The sequence below is a fragment of the Halyomorpha halys genome, unplaced genomic scaffold (assembly GCF_000696795.3).
Source record: "Halyomorpha halys isolate HHAL.00 unplaced genomic scaffold, Hhal_1.1 Scaffold164.1, whole genome shotgun sequence".
NCBI lineage: Eukaryota > Metazoa > Arthropoda > Insecta > Hemiptera > Pentatomidae > Halyomorpha > Halyomorpha halys.
This window is the reverse complement of record NW_027108420.1, coordinates 1151475-1168882: the sequence shown is the minus strand read 5'-3', so window position 1 is coordinate 1168882 and position 17408 is coordinate 1151475. Positions and strand designations below refer to the sequence as shown.

At 29.0% G+C, this 17408-nt stretch overlaps 1 protein-coding gene and 1 long non-coding RNA gene across 11 annotated transcripts in view; one reads left to right on the top strand and one right to left on the bottom strand.

The window, feature by feature from the left end:
• Nucleotides 1–104: 104 nt before the first annotated feature.
• On the top strand, nt 105–15139 carry LOC106678847 (Nucleolar complex protein 2). 3 transcript variants are annotated; one of them, XM_014417633.3, is made up of 13 exons: nt 105–417; nt 2239–2417; nt 2764–2870; nt 3367–3467; nt 4883–5040; nt 5114–5338; nt 5964–6152; nt 6551–6667; nt 9264–9395; nt 9483–9698; nt 11321–11584; nt 13532–13662; nt 14833–15139. In XM_014417633.3, the coding sequence occupies exons 1-13, from the start codon at nt 264–266 to the stop codon at nt 14981–14983; spliced, it is 2124 nt and encodes a 707-aa protein (XP_014273119.1). In that variant the 5' UTR covers nt 105–263; the 3' UTR covers nt 14984–15139. The 3 variants fall into 3 exon arrangements, with proteins under 3 accessions (XP_014273119.1, XP_066902843.1, XP_066902844.1); XM_067046742.1 differs by lacking the exon at nt 105–417 and adding an exon at nt 499–637; XM_067046743.1 differs by lacking the exon at nt 105–417 and adding an exon at nt 602–621.
• Nucleotides 15118–17408, bottom strand: part of LOC106678846 (uncharacterized) — a 10202-nt gene continuing 7911 nt past the window's right edge. For all 8 annotated transcript variants that reach the window (XR_010843231.1, XR_001342842.2, XR_010843235.1 and 5 more), the window contains one exon: nt 15118–15760. This is a non-coding gene — a long non-coding RNA (uncharacterized lncRNA). The remainder of the gene's footprint in view (nt 15761–17408) is intronic.

The following is a 17408-nucleotide window of genomic DNA, read 5'->3' as shown; positions in this document are numbered from 1 at the left end:
AGTTCAATGGCCATCTTGACGACCCCGCCTTCTTTACTAATCTACTGGATTCCTACTTCGTTGGTACAATTCTTGGAAGTAGGAGGAAAATTCCAGGAGATTTTGAATTGTAACCTACCAACAGTAGAACAGTGCGGTCCCCACGTGTTGTTTATGTAGGTTCGGGGTGTCGAGGTGTTTTGTGTCTTGTCGACTACTGTGTTTTAATACCATACTTAATATTTCTCAAAAAGGTTTAAATATATATTTATAAACTCAGTATCATGGATATCTCCAACGAATCGGATTATAGTGATAATGAGAACTTATTTTCTGATGAAGAAGATAAAAATTACTTAGTTGATGAGCAGTCAGAGGACGAAAATACTGATGATTCAGAAGGAGATGAATCTGATGAAGTTGAAAGTGAATCTGATGGTAGGATATAGTTTGATTGTGTATTAATAAATGTTCTTTCTCTTTTGGAACATTAATTGCTATGTGATTTATTAATAACTAAGACCAAGATAAAATTAGTATGGAATAAATTTATTTAAGTGTGGTTTTGACACATGACAAGTTGTTCCTGTTGAATTCATCCCTATTTGACACTTTTATGTATGACTTCTTGAAAACAGAATGGTTTGTAGCAGCCCATGTATGTATTGTAAAACAGTAATGCATCATAATTTTTGGTATTAATTCTTAAGTGTTACTTCAACATGGTAGATAGTCATGAATTACCATATTCACACAGTATTGCTGTGGGTACTTATACTCTTGCTACTTTAATTTGACCTTAGTTCTCAACTTCCTTTCTTTAATAACATAGGTATAGAATTAAATTGGTTCACTATTGGGATAGAGAATGGGAATATTGAAGGGGCTTAAAACTTGGTTTTTTTTAACGTTCAGTGACAAATCATTGTTATTGCCATGTGTTAATAAAATTTATATCTTCTAATAAATTTTGGATTGCCTCAAGAATCCTTGGTAGCATAGACAGATTGATAAATTTGGGGATTATTAGCATGTTAGCAGTTTAGTGAATTCTTGATAGAATTAGTTAGGTCGTTTTGCTAATCTGCTGTCCTTAAAAGAGTTCCCAAGATTTTGTGATTATATAACTTAAAAAACCCTTCAGCTTCAGTTTCCCCTATCATTTTTCTCTACTTTGAGTATTAGTGGCATGTACATAATGTACTGTCACATAGGCATGAGTTGGTCTGAAGAGGTTTGTGAATTGCTTTATTATATTTAAAACCGGAGTTTCCTATAACTTTCATGTCTCCTGTTCATATAGAGAGTTAAAGTGGCTTAATTAAAGGCATTATTTCATGGGTGTCTTTCTTGTTTTAGTTATGTCTTTTGAAGAAAATAAAAAATTCTGGATCGATTTAGGGTTTCTGACACAATTGGGTTATTTTAGTAGGAGAATGGTTTTAGTGTTCTAAACTCAAAATGATGTTTTTCATTTTGAAAATTTTACTTCTTATTCAGCTTCTTGAACCCTTCAAAATATCCAATTTCATTTATTTATATCAATTTAATTATCCAAGTGAATTTGTTTAAATAAAGTTAGTTTTGAAATTTGGAGGCATCATATTATATTGTCAAGAAAATTTGATATCCTAAACTTTCATTGAAGAACTAAAATTTGTTTTCTGGATTTTCTCTTTAGGAAGTATGGTAAGTCAATTCATAAATTTTTTTGAGGTTAATAAACTTCCAATTGAATGTAATTTATATTAAATTATCATATTATAGTACAACATTTTGGGCCCACTGTCCCATATTCATGTACTTTAAACCTCATAATTTGAATTTCATACAGGAAATCCTGTCACATCTTTACACTATTCTCACATTTCTATCCTTAAAATTAGTAATAGGGTAGAATAGTGTAAAGATGTGACATGATTTCCTATATGAAATTCAAATTATGAAAAATTATGAGGTTTAAAGTATGAACATGGGACAGTGGTCCCAAAACATTGTACTATAATATGATAATTTAATATAAATTACATTCAATTGGAAGTTTATTAACCTCAAAAAAATTTATGAATTTTTTTTTTTTTTTTTTGTAGATCCTAAGTTAGAACCATAGGAGTTTCAGATTTGACACAAAGAACTATATGTATATATCTAATTAGTGATCTAACCTATTAATTAAATCTTGTGAAGTATATGAATAAATATGTGTTGTAAGTGACTTATTTTTATGTTAAACTAAATATCTGCTTTTATCAATGTTAGATTTCATTGAATCTCATAAAAAATCATTGGCGAAATTGGAAAAAACTGATCCTGAGTTTTACAAATTTTTAAAGGAAAATGATAAAAAATTGTTAGAATACAGTAGCTCAGAAGAAGAAGAAGAAACTAAGGGATTTGACGATGAAGGAACAGTTTATAAACTTCCCAATCTACTGTATGTAAGTTTTAAAATAATAAATTCATTATTAAATTTTTTTAGTGTATCGTTAGTTTTTTATCTACATTTTACAGTGTATTCTTCAAGATTCAATGAGTTGATTTGGATTTATGTTGCTGATTTAGTTTGTATTATGTTTCTAATGCCTACTAACTGCTGTAAGATCTCTTCTGATTCCTTATTTCCATCAACTTTGATTTTTTATTATATTAACTTGCATGAATACAATATTGAATATTATTTAGGTATAGGTATCCTTACCCATGTCTTGACATTTTCCATTTAATTTTCTAGAAAAGGTTGGGAGGTTTAAAAGTCTAATAATTGTATTAATGATCTATTTCTAGGTTGATAGTGAAGAAAGTGACTTTGAGGATGATAACAAGGAAAAGAGCAAAAATCAAGTCACAATAGCCATGGTTACAAAATGGCGAGAAAATTTAATTAATGACCCGTAAGTATTTAATGAATTTAAAAAAAAATTATTGAAACTAATCCCTAATCCCTTCAAGGACAAGTGTAGGCTTATGATGGTTATGAATCTCTCTATTTTAACTTCTTTTTTTTCCTGAAAATGGGTCCAAAAGTCTTTAAGCCTTGACTGGGGGAGGGGAGGTTATACATCAGCTTTAGTTTAAAAAATTTGAGATATTTACGTGATTTTGTTATGCAAAAATTTAATTAAAAAAATTAAAGAATTTCAACATGAGTTTTAAATTTTGACTATTTATCTTTATCTTATTATAAGCAATCCTTATTTTTTAATGCAGTTAATTTACTGAAGTTCCTTGTAAAACTTTCAGACTGCCATCTGTAACAATGTTATTATTATTGCTTATAAATTGCATCTCTTATCAAGTGAAAGTCTCATGTTATTCGATTTTCCTTTAAATTATGTAGTTTATGCTGCTAATTTTATTAGTTATGGAATACATATTTTCAATTTACAGGTCAGTCGGAAGTATATCTAATGCCGTAGAAGCATTTCATGCTGCACTTGATCGAGTAACTGGTGAAGACCACTCAGAATTGAAAGTTGATGGCAGTGGAGGTAAAAAGATTGTTATATTGAGGTTTTGTAGAACTTCTACTATAAACACAAAGTGTTTTTTAAAGTTTTGTATATTTTGTTTGTAACAACAAATCAAGAGAAAAAAAAATTATATGGGAGGAAATTTATTTTGTGACATGAGATGAAACAGAAGTGGTGGGGAGGACAATATTGGTCAATTATAACAGGAAAATGTATATACTGTAATTGAAGAGTAGAAGATTTCAGTAGGTAAACAATCCTGGTGTGTCAGCCTGATTGAGTGTGTTCTGTAAAGCTCCTACTCTCCTATTACAATATGAACAATTTGCTGCTAGAATTGACTATTGAAATGACTTCCTTTTATAATCATATTAATGTTCTGGAACTAATTTTTTTTTTCCTTAAGCTATGGGAGGGAACACTTATAGTTCCTCCTTGTAATGCACTCTTTTAAAATAGTGGAAAAGATAATGCCAAAAATGGAATGACAAAAAGTTTTTGAACATTTGAATTAAAATATCTTGAAAACTAAAAATCGGAGTTGCATTCTATAAATAAGAGAAATATTCAGTATTTCATCCTCTTTGTTATGGTCTACGATTCAAAATTGTATCATGATACTACACAGAGTTAGAGGGGTAATAAGTGGAAAAGATTGTGCCAAAAAAACACATTGTTAGGTTAATTAAATAAATTGTAGTTATACGTTTGAACTTTTATTCTTGTTAGAATAAACACATAAGGGGTAGCCATTTTGTCTGTCTAACCCCGTTTCTGTCCTAAATACTTTCATATTGCCAGGATAAATTTAATCAAATGAATTTGTATTTTTAAGGTAAACATAATCGAAACAATCTATTGGATCAGAAGTGGTGCAACAATTGATGCATTATTTGCAAGACATTGAAAACATTCAATCTAATTTTTACAGTTCTTATTTTAGCTGTCTCAAGCCAATTATATCAACATTTACTAATAAAGAGAATGATAATATAAACTATGATTTCATAAATGAATAGCATAATTAAATATAACATTATTAATTAATTATAGTTAAGTATATAAATGAAATGAATAAAAATTCTATTTTATTTTTTAAAAATAAATATCATATTAAAGTTTTAATATATAATTTCATTTTCAGAAGTTTCACTTCAGTTGGCAAGTGCTGAGACTGCCATTTTTTTTTTTTTTTTTTTTTTTTTTTTTTAAGTAGCTTATAGAAGCATATTTTAATTCATTAATAAATTATTGGTTTATTTTTTCTTTCTTTTTTTTATGTACATCGCTTTCAAAAAGGATATTCCTTATGATACCAACAGATTAAATATGCTTTAAATTAATATAAATCCCTGATGATAATATTTTTCTTATTTTCATAGTGTTTATTCAGTTGATTTAATATTAATTTTAGTTTTATTTTTCATTTGTAGTTTTCAATGCAATAATTGAAATGTGTGTTTTGCATCTTCACAAATCAATTAATGATTTTTTGAAACTCAATCCAACCACCATGAAACATCCTGAAAAAGCAAAGAAGTGGATTAAAATTAGATCGTTGGTGGAAGGGTATTTTACTGATCTTTTGAAGGTATGATATTTATTATTTAATAAAACTATGTGTATATAAGTATAATCCTTCTAATTTGTTGAATTGTTTTTAGTTGTTGGCTGGTGTAGCATCAGAAAACATCATCAGTGTGCTTCTGAAACATTTGCATTCGTGTTGTCATATTGTTATTTATTTTCACAAATTGAGTAAAATGGCTTTAAAACAGTTGACAAAATTATGGAGCACTGGAGAAGAGAGTGTTAGAGTCTTGGCATATTTGTGCGTCCTACGTCTATGTACATTAAAAAAATCAACTTTGCTCAATACTGCATTAAAGGTATTGTCTATTTTATTATGTGAATCTTTTACACCTTGGTTACAGTGGCAAATAATATAAATACATCACGTAAAAATGGCAGTGGCCACTGGAACTATTAAGATATTGAATGTTGATTAATTCTTTAATAGTGGTCAACTTTTATTTTGTGAGTAATGGTTGCCAAAATATTTTCCTTTAGTATCTCTTTCCTTCCTTGTAAGAAAAAATAAATGTTTGCATTGATATAATCTCGAGTTGAACCAATTATATTTTTATAAAAATGAATTATTCTGTTCTAGTTTCCTTAGTTTTCCTTTCTTTTATCAGAGGAAATTGTTAAATACATATTATTACACAAAGAATTGTGAATTTAGGGAGACCTGAAACAAGATATTACTGAATCCATGGCCCTAATGCAATCACTATGATTATAATTTCTTTACTAATTTTAAATTTATGTTTAAAGTATTATTAAATATTGGTAAAAGAAAGTAAACAAGAGCCTATTTAGGCGTTCTGTGATGATAGAAATACAGTGATGTTCTGTCTACAATATTAAACAATTTTTTATTTTTATTTTCTATGAATATTATTATAAAAGGTTTTTAAATAACTATTATAAAATTATTATTTTCTGTTTTAGTTCTTATATATAGCTTACATCAGAGGATCAAAGTTTGTGTCGATAAACACTCTCGCGCAAATAAATTTCATGAAGAGATCCCTAGTTGATTTATTTAATTTAGACCCTGTTTTAAGCTATCAGCACTGTTTTCTCTACCTCAGGCAACTTGCCATTCATTTGAGAAATGCCGTAACACTACAGAAAAAGGTGAGTTTTAGCTTATTCATTCAAAAGGTTTTTTAGCCATGTAATTTTCATTCTTGTAACTCTTATTACAGTACAGCCTAGCCAATATTCTTGAGCAAGAAAATGTTAAATTTCATCAAGTATATATATAGTTGACAGTATAACTTAAAATTTGAAGATGGTCAGGGTTGCGGTCAGTAATTTTCAATTATTTTGTTTCTTTCTTTTTTCACCACAACCCTGACAATCTTCTTCATACATTAAATTTTATCTTTCTTTAAATTTTTTCAATATAATCCAAATCACTACGCAATATATTCTTTATCCATAATCCAAAAATTTATTTTAAACTATAGAAAATATGAAACACTTATATATTATTATTTTATTTGTACCCATAACATTTTTTTTTTTTTTAGGAAAGTTTCCAGTCAGTCTATAATTGGCAATACATCCATTCTTTAAGGTTATGGGTCGATCTCATGTGTGAAACTAATTCAAAAGAATTGCTTCAGTTAGTGTATCCTCTTGTTCAGGTAATAACAATTGTTTAATTAGTTTGACCAATCTAGGATTTATTTTTAAAAGAAAAATTAATTTTTTATAAAAGATTGGTTGTATTAATTATTTACTTGAAATTATCAAGTTTTCATTAATTTTATGTTACATATTCCAATAAAGTACATTATCTCATTTGTTATTAACTCTGTAATCACTTAATATTTCAACAGCTATTGAATATATTTTAAATAGGTTACAAAAAAATTATATTTTTTTAGTTAATTTGGAAATTAATACTTTTAAATACTCAAGATAACATGCAACATATAGGTTACAAATTGAGAGATTAACTATTGCTTACTTTTTATTATCTTTTCTTTTTTTTTTTTTAATTAAAGGCATTCCTCAGCTGTGGTGATGTTTACCTATCTACACCTACGTTCAGTCTTCTATATATTTCTGATATTCAAATAATCCGATTATCGAAAGTAAAATAGATTACGATAATGAGAAAATAGGGGATTATATTAGACAAAATAATTTGTAGAATTTATTTTGTAAGGTGGGATTTATGTGTCCTGTCAACTCCTTTGTTTTCCCCCCTTTGACTGTGACTGCCTTGGGTATGGTGGGCTCTCAGGTGAACTCAAAGCTAAACTTAAACATCTCGTGAATTTCTTAATATTATTTATCCTCGAGATCACTAGAGATACACTTATAATCCAGTATTACACCGAGTTGAAATAGCTTTACCCTTTCTACTGATTACAGTATTTTCTAGCTTCTTCCCTATTCCAAGTAATTAGAACTCAGCACCCCTCCTATATCCTATCAAAACCTGCATTTCAAATCCTCTGTCCGATCCTGTACTACCAGATGCCATCCCTCTGACTTTTACCCTCTACCTCACCAAACTGCTGGATATGACAAAACTTTCTTTACCCAAGCTGCCACCCACTAGAACTTCATTCTCTCTACCATACTCCATGCACCAACCATTCCCTCATTTAAATACCTACTGTTCAACCACCTTTTCCTTCCTTAAACTGAATAATTATTATATTGAATATAGATATATATTATTTGTAAGCATTGAAACTACTTTTTGTTATTTTATTTTTATATATTTTTCTCTTTGTTGATACATATACAGTTAGTAAAAAAAAAGTCTACATAAGTTTTGGGGACAAAGTAATTTTCATAGATGAGTCTAAATTTAATATTTTCGGTGCTGATGGCAACGTTAAAGTGCAAAGGAGAAAAAAACCATGCCATGAAATTAAAAATCTATGGCCGACAGTTAAGTACGGAGGAGGGATCATGGTTTGGGGCTCTATGGCTTCAGCTGGAGTAGGCAACTTGAAGATCATCAAGGGAATGATGGATCAATATGTATACGTAGAAGTCTTAAAACAAAATCTGCAATCCAGTGCTACCAAATTAGTTCTAGGATCAAATTTTATTTTTCAACAGCATGATCCTAAACATCGTGCCAGAAGGATTGAAAAATGGTTGCTGTACAATGCTCCAGGTCAGTTAAGAACACCACCGCAATCGCCTGACCTTAACCCCATAGAGCGCCTCTGGCAGGATCTTAAAATGAGGCTGAGGCATTACGAAATAAGAAATAAACGTCAACTATGAGAGGTCCTTAAGGAAGAGGGGTTGAAAACGGATCCTACTTTTACAAAAAAAAAAAAAGTTAGCACAATGAATAATTGTTTGAGAGAGGTTATTAAAAAAGATCATTAGACAATGTGTTGATAATTATTTTGTTATAGAATGCAAAAATGCCGTGTATGCAGACTTTTTTTGTGAAAAACTTATTGTTTCTTTTTCTCTATCATTTTCTGTTGTGTTTGTCTAATTTTTAAACGACTTTAAAATTACCAAATTAATCAAAAGCTCCTGTATTTAAAAGGAAAAAATAAATTGTTTCATATGTTTTTCTTTTGCTTTTAACCCTCTTTTTTGATTAATACTAAGTTTATGCAGACTTTTTTTACTAACTGTATATATTTATATTATTAGTTCTTAAAAATTGCTCACAATATAATTATAATATAAGTAGTAAGTGTGGGGGACTAAAGGGACTTAGTCCCAGAGTAATAATAAACTATTTTTTATTTTCATATATTTAAAACAAAACAAAGTAAAATGTTATGTTAGGAATTGTTTATTTGATTTAATTTAACTAGTTATATGTGTGATTACACCCTATATCTCAATATTGAATACACAATATAATTCATGATCTGTAATGAGTTCTATAAAATTAAATAATATTTTTACAATAAATAACATTTATTTTGAGCTTATATAATTTATTTTAAATAAGAAGGTATACTTAGCATTCCATGTAAATCATTTTAAAGATTCCCTTTTATGGAGTTAAAGAAATCAAAGAACTCGAAAGTTGTGAAGTCCATCTTTTCTTTCTTGTTAGTTTGTTATTTCTAATATAATTTATGAAGTATTACATGAATGTTATTAATAAAGAGAAAAGTGATGGTGAAGTTCAAATTCTAATGAGAAAAAGAGATTAGTTGTTCTGACATACATTCTGCCTGATGTTCAAGATTATTTTTCATGGTTAATAATAATTTTTACTACTTTTTTTTTTTGTTTAAGGTTATAATTGGTGTTATTAAACTGATACCTACATCACAATACATCCCTCTTCGATTTCATTGTATAAAAATGCTTATTAAACTTGTTCGAGAAACCAACACTTACATCCCAGTTCTTCATTTCATTACTGATGTAAGTCATTAGTTATAATATAATTTTTCACTAAAATCCCTACTTAATTATATGTACATTAATGTGCAATATTATTTTTACTTTCAGAGTTTATCTTGTGCTGATATCAGCAAGCAATACAAAAATGTTTCAATGAAACCATTTGATTTTACATTTGTTTTACGAGTATCAAAGCAAGCTATGACCGAAAGTGGATATCCAGATGCTGTTGTCGAGTACGTCTACCAGTTGCTATTGGAGTATGCAGCTACATGTTCTTCCTCCATAGGTTTTCCAGATCTTTTTATTCCCGTTTCTGTACAGGTATTTAAACAGTAAAGTTCTATTGATCGTATTTAATCGTAAACTTCTTGAAACTAGTAAAATGATTATTAATTAAAATTGCAGATGATGTGAATTTTGAACATGAACCGGTATATAGGTATAGGAACTGAACAAAAAAAATTGTAATAAACATTCTTTTTATATATTATTATTCTCAATACCAAATTGGTCAAAAATATCCTCTTATTTTGTCAGTCTCCTATTTCATAATCTTGTATTTTATAAGTATTTTTTATTCTGATACCAGGCATTCAAAATCAACATTGTCAGTCAGTTTTGTTAGGGGAATTAATGTAAAGGTTTAGTAGATTAAAATTATATTGAATAGCACTTAATGAGTTACTGATAGGTTTATGATCTGGGCCCTGTTTCATAATGAAAGCTTATAGTATTAGTTGATAGTACAAGTGTAGAAACTAGTGTGATAATAATACTAATACTTATTTTTTTCATGATAGGGATGACTATTAGTGATATTACAGGAATTAAAAAATACTAAGTATAAGTTACTATTTTACAAGTATGTGTAATTGAATTAAGATACATTTAAAAGACAAATAGTATTAGTTTGTACTTTATTATGAAACAGGGCCCAGGTGTGATAGGTTCACAAGTCTGAGATTCACGTTTGGTATGAACTGTATAAAGGATCCCAACCAATTCTAATCCACTAATTCTTAAGAGATTCATGGATTCTGCTCAAATCATGGTTTCACACAATGCTTGTTCGCTTCTAAAGGAATTTGTGGCAGGCAATAGTTCTAAATAGGCCTTGGTGCATAATGGACTACTAGTCAAGTTTTGTCAGCATCACCCTGATGGCACTAGTGGAGTTCTTTCAGTACCACTCCTATAGTAGCAATAGAGGCTTCCACTACTAGACTTTCCACCACTCCTTATGTTGGAACACAAGCTGTGAATTTGATTATTAGCTTTATGTTAGGGACAAAATCCAGTGTGCCTGCACATTCTTGAAATGGTATTTTGGATATTATCAACACATTCTATTCTTCAAATTTCTATTTATTGGTACCTATACTATTGTATTAAGCAGATTAGTCAAAGCAACTCAGACCCATTAGCGATCCTAATTTCTTATCTGGCAGGTCAATGATGGAGGTAAGTGTGCTTATGGGGGATAGGCAAATCACTAGATGATATCTTTATTCTACTAAGAAAATTTATCTTTGGCTGAGGTATTTAATGATTTTTTTTATTGTAAAATCAGGGTGATTTTAAGATTGGTCGATAGAAGAAAATTTAGGCAGCTGTAGTCAATAAAGCCAGACACTACTGATGTAATAAGAGACAATTTCTTCATAAGCTGTTTATAAAGAACTCATATAAAAGTTTAATTTCTTCAGTTCTGATGGTCATGTATTCTTCTACCTTTCATATTTTATTCTCACTTCTTAAATTATGCTTTGGCTGCCTTATGAGAAATCTCATTTACAAGGATTTCAGAATGATTTGGAAGTATATTCTCTAATATCTTCTATTTTAACTAAAATTTTATTTTGATTTCATTATTGATTTTTATACACAATATGTTTGTTCATAATGTTAAATTATTGTAATTATTATTTTACTTTGATTTTCAGTTAAAATCAATAATCAAAAATTGTAGAAATTCAAAGTACACTACCAAATTAAAGCAAGTATTAATAAAGATAGAAGAAAATTCAAAATTCATCATCAACGAAAGGAGTAAATTGAATATAAATTTGAACGAAAATGATAAAATCAAAGCTTTCCAATCAGACATGAAACTTAAAGTTCCTCCTCTACAAAAATATTGGAATCAGCTTCAAAAAATCAATGAGATGAAGAAATCTCGGAGGAGGAATGAATCAGAGAAACAAGAAGTAAGCTAATAATATTTTTTATTATATTTATAACTATAATATAAGTTATACATTATTTTATTTTAATATTGCTTGAAGAAATAATATAAAATATTATCTCTTGAACAGAACAGATTTAGTCTTTTTATTTATTTTTTTTTGTGATAAGGTTTATCTTATAAACCATGGGTGGCCAATAAGTCGATCGCGATTGACTGGGTAATGGTGAAGCTAATTTGGGTTGATCGTTGCTCGCTCACAATGTCTGGGGTGGTCTCTATGTACCATAGACTTTGAAGCGATTGTAGAAGTCTAAACTTTCAAGCAATAGTTCCAGACATATTTCATATGGATGAAATGTTATTAATTATCCATGTTCTTTTAATTCGCCTGGATATGAGTCTTTTAGCCCTTGAAATAATTTTCATTTTTTTTTTTTTCTTTTTTTTTTTTACATAGGTAGATAAGCCGTATATCTGTATTTTAGTACTATGTATACTCAAGGAGCTATTGATAGATTAGCAAGAAGTAAGTCATATTATTCTTTCATGCTACATTTTCCTGGCCCAAAAAAAACACAAATAACGTGTAAGTGAAATATTGGAATAAAATTATGTGCCATACTCTGCAGCTTTATTAGAACTTTTTCATATTTATGAATGAATAGTACAACAACTTATACATTGCAGTTGATAAAAAAATTAAAATGCATTTTAAATTAGTAAAAGTCTATCTTGAAAAAGTGTCAGAAAATTAGAAAAGGTAACGTTTGTATGGAATGCTGCTATCTATCAAAAGTTGGGTCTGGAAATTTATTTTCTTCATGAGCCTAAAAAATAGCTTTGAACATCCAATTACTTATTCACCCATACCTCACTGGAATGCAACTGATACTGAAACACAGTGTATAAACAAAGTATCCATTTCAAACCCTTTCTTTCCCCATAGACTTAGATTATGCCTGTGACAACAAGTCGATCGCGACACACTTATAAGATAAAAAGTAGATTTTACATACAGAAAAGTTGGCCATCCCTGCCATAACCATTGCAAACCAATGACTTGAGGCTGGATTCTTGTGCAGCATAAAAACTGAAAAATATGCAGTAAAAAACCCAAAATGTGCAAAATCTTTGCAGTAAAAACTCAAAATTTACAACACTCAAATCTTGCAATAATCAAGTTTATTATTTAATTTATAATATTAATACATGCAAAGGTTGCCTAATGTTGTTTGAATCAAATTAAACTCGCTAAATATTCTCTATAATTATACAAACATACATAAAAAACTAAACTATGTTTATTAAAAACGTAGTATTTTGTCTATAATTGAAGAGGAGGAAAGCAATTATATTAAATGATTTTAAATTCCTTTTATGAAGGTTGGAATTAAATTTTCAACTTCTTAAAACTACCTCAATTTTAATTTTTTTTAAAAATATGTAAGGTGTTATCTAGAAAGGAATATTTCAAAATTTTCCTTTTTAATTTCCCTTTGTATTTCGGATAGTTCTTTTCGTGTTCTTCTGCTTAGTTTTTTTAATTCTGTATTTACAAACGAATATAGCATTATCCAAAGAACTACCAAGTAATGTAAATGGCCAAATATTTTTAAAAAATATAATGTTCAAATCAATGGAAATTGGCTTCTTATTTCCTCGTTAACATCCAGTATTCTGAGCCAGTGTCTTACATATATTTGGCTCTGTTTTTAGGAAATTAATCTAGTTTTAATTTCTACTAAGGCCAAAGTAGCATTCATTGGTAGCCAGTAGTCTACTCTGAATCTCTGCATTTATATTGTTGTTATAGTTCACCTGGGAGCTTAAGTATAAGAACTCTCCAATCCTCCCAGAGATGTTCCTAATCTCTACCTGGGGGGATTTTGAATAGCTTCAAGTGGTAATGTAAACTTGTATTGGATTTTTTCCTCATTCATCACAATTTTCTATTTTTGCTTTTTAGAAAGGAGAATCATATGACAAACTGCCTTCTATTTCAAGAGATAAATTGAAAAGAAAGAACGTCAAGGAAGGACCTGTTGAACTGTTGCCTTCTGATGAATCAGATTTTGAGTTCCCTCAACTAACAGAAGAGTAAGTTTTTTTATTTTTTTATTTTATTCTATTTTTCTCTCTCATTCTAGTGTGTAATTTTAATACTATTACTTTTAATTAACTATTCAACCTAACAGAGTTTAAGTAATATGTCTACTGAATGTAGACAATTTAATACTATGAAAATTAGATATAACTGTATAATATATCAATATGCATATCTATACTAATTTTCCATAATTTTAGTTAATAAACAATATGCTTGTTATTTCCAAAAGACCATGCAATTGCATCTGGAAATATAGTATTAGGCCACTATTATTGAAACAATCAAGATCTGAATGATTGTCAAAAGCAATAACAATCATCATAAGTTTTTTAATAAAAAAACTATTATTTCAATAGAATTTTAAATATTAGATAGCTTCTATGTAACCTTCATATTTTTTTTTAAAATATTGTTGATTTTTCAATACACAGTTATAACTTTTATTAAATAAGAGTATATCAGTATTATTTTAGAATTTCATCTATTAATGTGATAAAATTATTTAAATTAGATATTGAATATAAAAGCAAATTAAGTCAATACTGGAATTTTGAGTTATTTTACACTTTAGGGCAGTGATTCTAAAATTGTAGAAGTTCGTGGGCGCTAAGCCAGAAATATAATCATTCATGGTCCTAGCTCATAATAGCTTATTTTTTTCTGTTTTCAACTTTGGAGAAAGGAGTATAATGGAGGGGGTAAGTTGGTAGAAAAGTGAAGCCAAAAAGGCGGGCCTAATGATGAACCAGAGGCATGGTAAAAGAGTACGAGTCTATCACTAGTTGCCGTCTATTTCATTTAAGATTACAATGATGGACATTCCTATTAACCTCAACATTAACGTAAACCTAAGCTTAGAGGGTGTTACCTCTTTGGCTTAACTCTGGGTAAAAATAGTCAGAAAAAGTAAGCTATTATTCCTTACCAAATTTTAATTGAACTTCCTCTAAAGTGTTGATTATCTCAAAACTTCAGTTTTGATTTATACCACTTTTGCATTCATATTCCAATATTTTAATTTTATTAATTAAGATTCCTACCAATGGGTAGGTCTTCTTATCAAATAAATGCCATATGATTAGTTCTACTTTCTTGTTTGTGGTACAGGTGATGGTTTCAAAGATAAATTATTAATGTAGATATTTTTATTTCAATTTTAGTGAGCCAAAAGAAAAGAGAAAGAAGAGAGTGAAAAAATCATCTGACAGAAACCAAATAAAAGAAAACGGTGTAAATAATATTGATGTAACAGAAACTGCTGATGATATCTACGAAGACCAATTAGAAGATTTGAATATCAATGAATTTTGATATTTTATTCAATGTATTATATAATATATTCATTATTGTATTATATAGTATATTCATGTATTATATTTTATACTTCTTAATGTACTATATATTTTTAAACAACAATGTTGCCATAAACTGTAAAATATAGAAAATTATTAATTTTTTCTAGCATCATTTTATTTAATTTTGTTTACAAACTGACCATACATTCTTGATATAACAGTATTGTGAATTATCTGACAAATTTAATGTCATTTCTGTTGTTTCACTTTTTTGTTGTTAGTTCAAAAGTTTTTGATTTAATTAGAAAAAATTTTATTTGATATACTAAAAAAAAAAATAAAACACTGCTGATGAATGTCCTTTGATTTATCACTTTTTAAGGATCATCACATTATACTTTAATGTTATTCAATTCTAAACACCTCAGTTTCAGCAGTTAATGCATTAGCTCAAACATTAATTACATATACATTCTCTTAATTTCTATTAACAGAGTTTGAAAACTTATTATTTCTTATTTTTCTTTAGGAAAAGTTATTATTTCCTTGGTATAGAAAAATAGATGAGTATTATTAGTTCCATGTTTCACATTATTCTTTTAACAATTGTTATCGGTTTTCGAAAAATTCCTTCATTTATCGTTAAAGTTAATATGCCGAGGTCTATGACACTTAGCACAGAAATAACTATATGGTGGTCCATTAGCATCACTTTTGTTGGAAATTCAATATTGTAAATGCAAGCAACAGCCACTATATTTGTTGCAACGCCCAAGGAATCACATACTACTACCTGAAAACATTAAACATTATTATTATTATTAATTATATATACAGAACTGGGATCTAGGACTTTTATCACTTAAAGAGGATTTTTCATTTACACAGTTTTTCAAATTGGCAAGTTCACATGAGATTTGTACAATTAATAGAGAATTCCACTAAGAGATCACATAATGTACTGTTTTTCATTTGTAAAAGTAAACATAATGAAAAATGTACATTACAAAACTTATCGCTTAAAAAATCAGTAATATTGAACTGAATCCAGTAGCAGCAGCACTTCACTTTTGTTTGTCTTTAACCAAAATAATTACAAACTCATTAAGTTCATTACAAGATTTAGATTGTATGTATCCAGAGCATCCATAAATTTCCTGAATCCATTTTTACTTAAACACTGCGCAATCTGGGTATGTCAGTTACAATTATATGGGTTCCAAGTCATATAGAAATCGGTGGGAATGAACTGGCCGATCACACTGCAAGGGAAGCACTCATGCTTCTGAGACAAGGTAAAGCAATTTTAACTCAATCAGAAATGAGCAAATCCCTCGAAAAGGAAATCAAAGATAAATGACAATCTTTGTGGAATGAAAGCCTAATGAATAAACTAAAAATTATTAATAAGGACATCAAGCCCTGGGGTATCTAGAGCCTCAAATGCCCTAGAGAGGAGGTCCTACTGACCAGGCTGAGAATAGGCTCACCCACTCCTATTTTATTTCAAAACAAACGCCTCCGAACTGCTTTTGACAATTAGCCATATTTCAGATCACACCTCAATAGCTTAGGATTAAACCAGGATATTTCAAAAACCCTCAGAGATGATGGTAAAACAGTGAAATTGGTGTTTCAGGTTTTGAAATCAAAAGGTTTACTGACACAAATATAGCATAGGACAGAGAAAAAAATAAATAAAGTAAAAAAAAAATAAATTAAACTAAACAAATATAAGAAAAATCAAATAAGGTAAAAATGATTTAACGACCAATGATGTTTTTACATCACTAAAAAAAAAACAATCAGTTATGTTGCTTTGTATTTCAGTGCTATTAGCTTTAAGGTTTTTCTGGAGAGTATAAATTTGATCAAATATGCCAGGATTAGCATATATTAATATTGGACTTATCAAAATATTTATGTAATGTTTCTAATACTATTTCTGCATCACACTTTGACACTCTTTTTGTATTCTTCACTACACTCCTCTTCCTCTTCTATTTCCAAACAGGAAGTAGAGCACTCAGAAACAAGGTCATCATCAGTGAGCTCTTCTAAAACTAGTAACTCATCGCCCATGTGTACAAAATTAAAAGTTTACTGTGGTCATTTTGGTTGCTACTACTAGCAGTAATACTCTGTTCCCATTCTGCAACTCTTCCTCTTGTAAGGTCCTCAGCAGGCTCAGATACTTTTGTCATCTTGCAATTCTCATGGGCTGAAGGATATTGATTTCAGAGCTTTTATTCTCTTCTATAGATTTATGAACATTTTTAACGACTACTGTAGTAAACTTTGGAGGTATTAACAAATCGTAATCAAATCTCTTTGGTAAATTACAAACATTTAAAAATGCTGAGTAACAGGTATTTCATTGCAAATGTGTCGGGACCTCATGGTAATTATATAAAGAGGTTTCTCACTTAAACATGTTACCC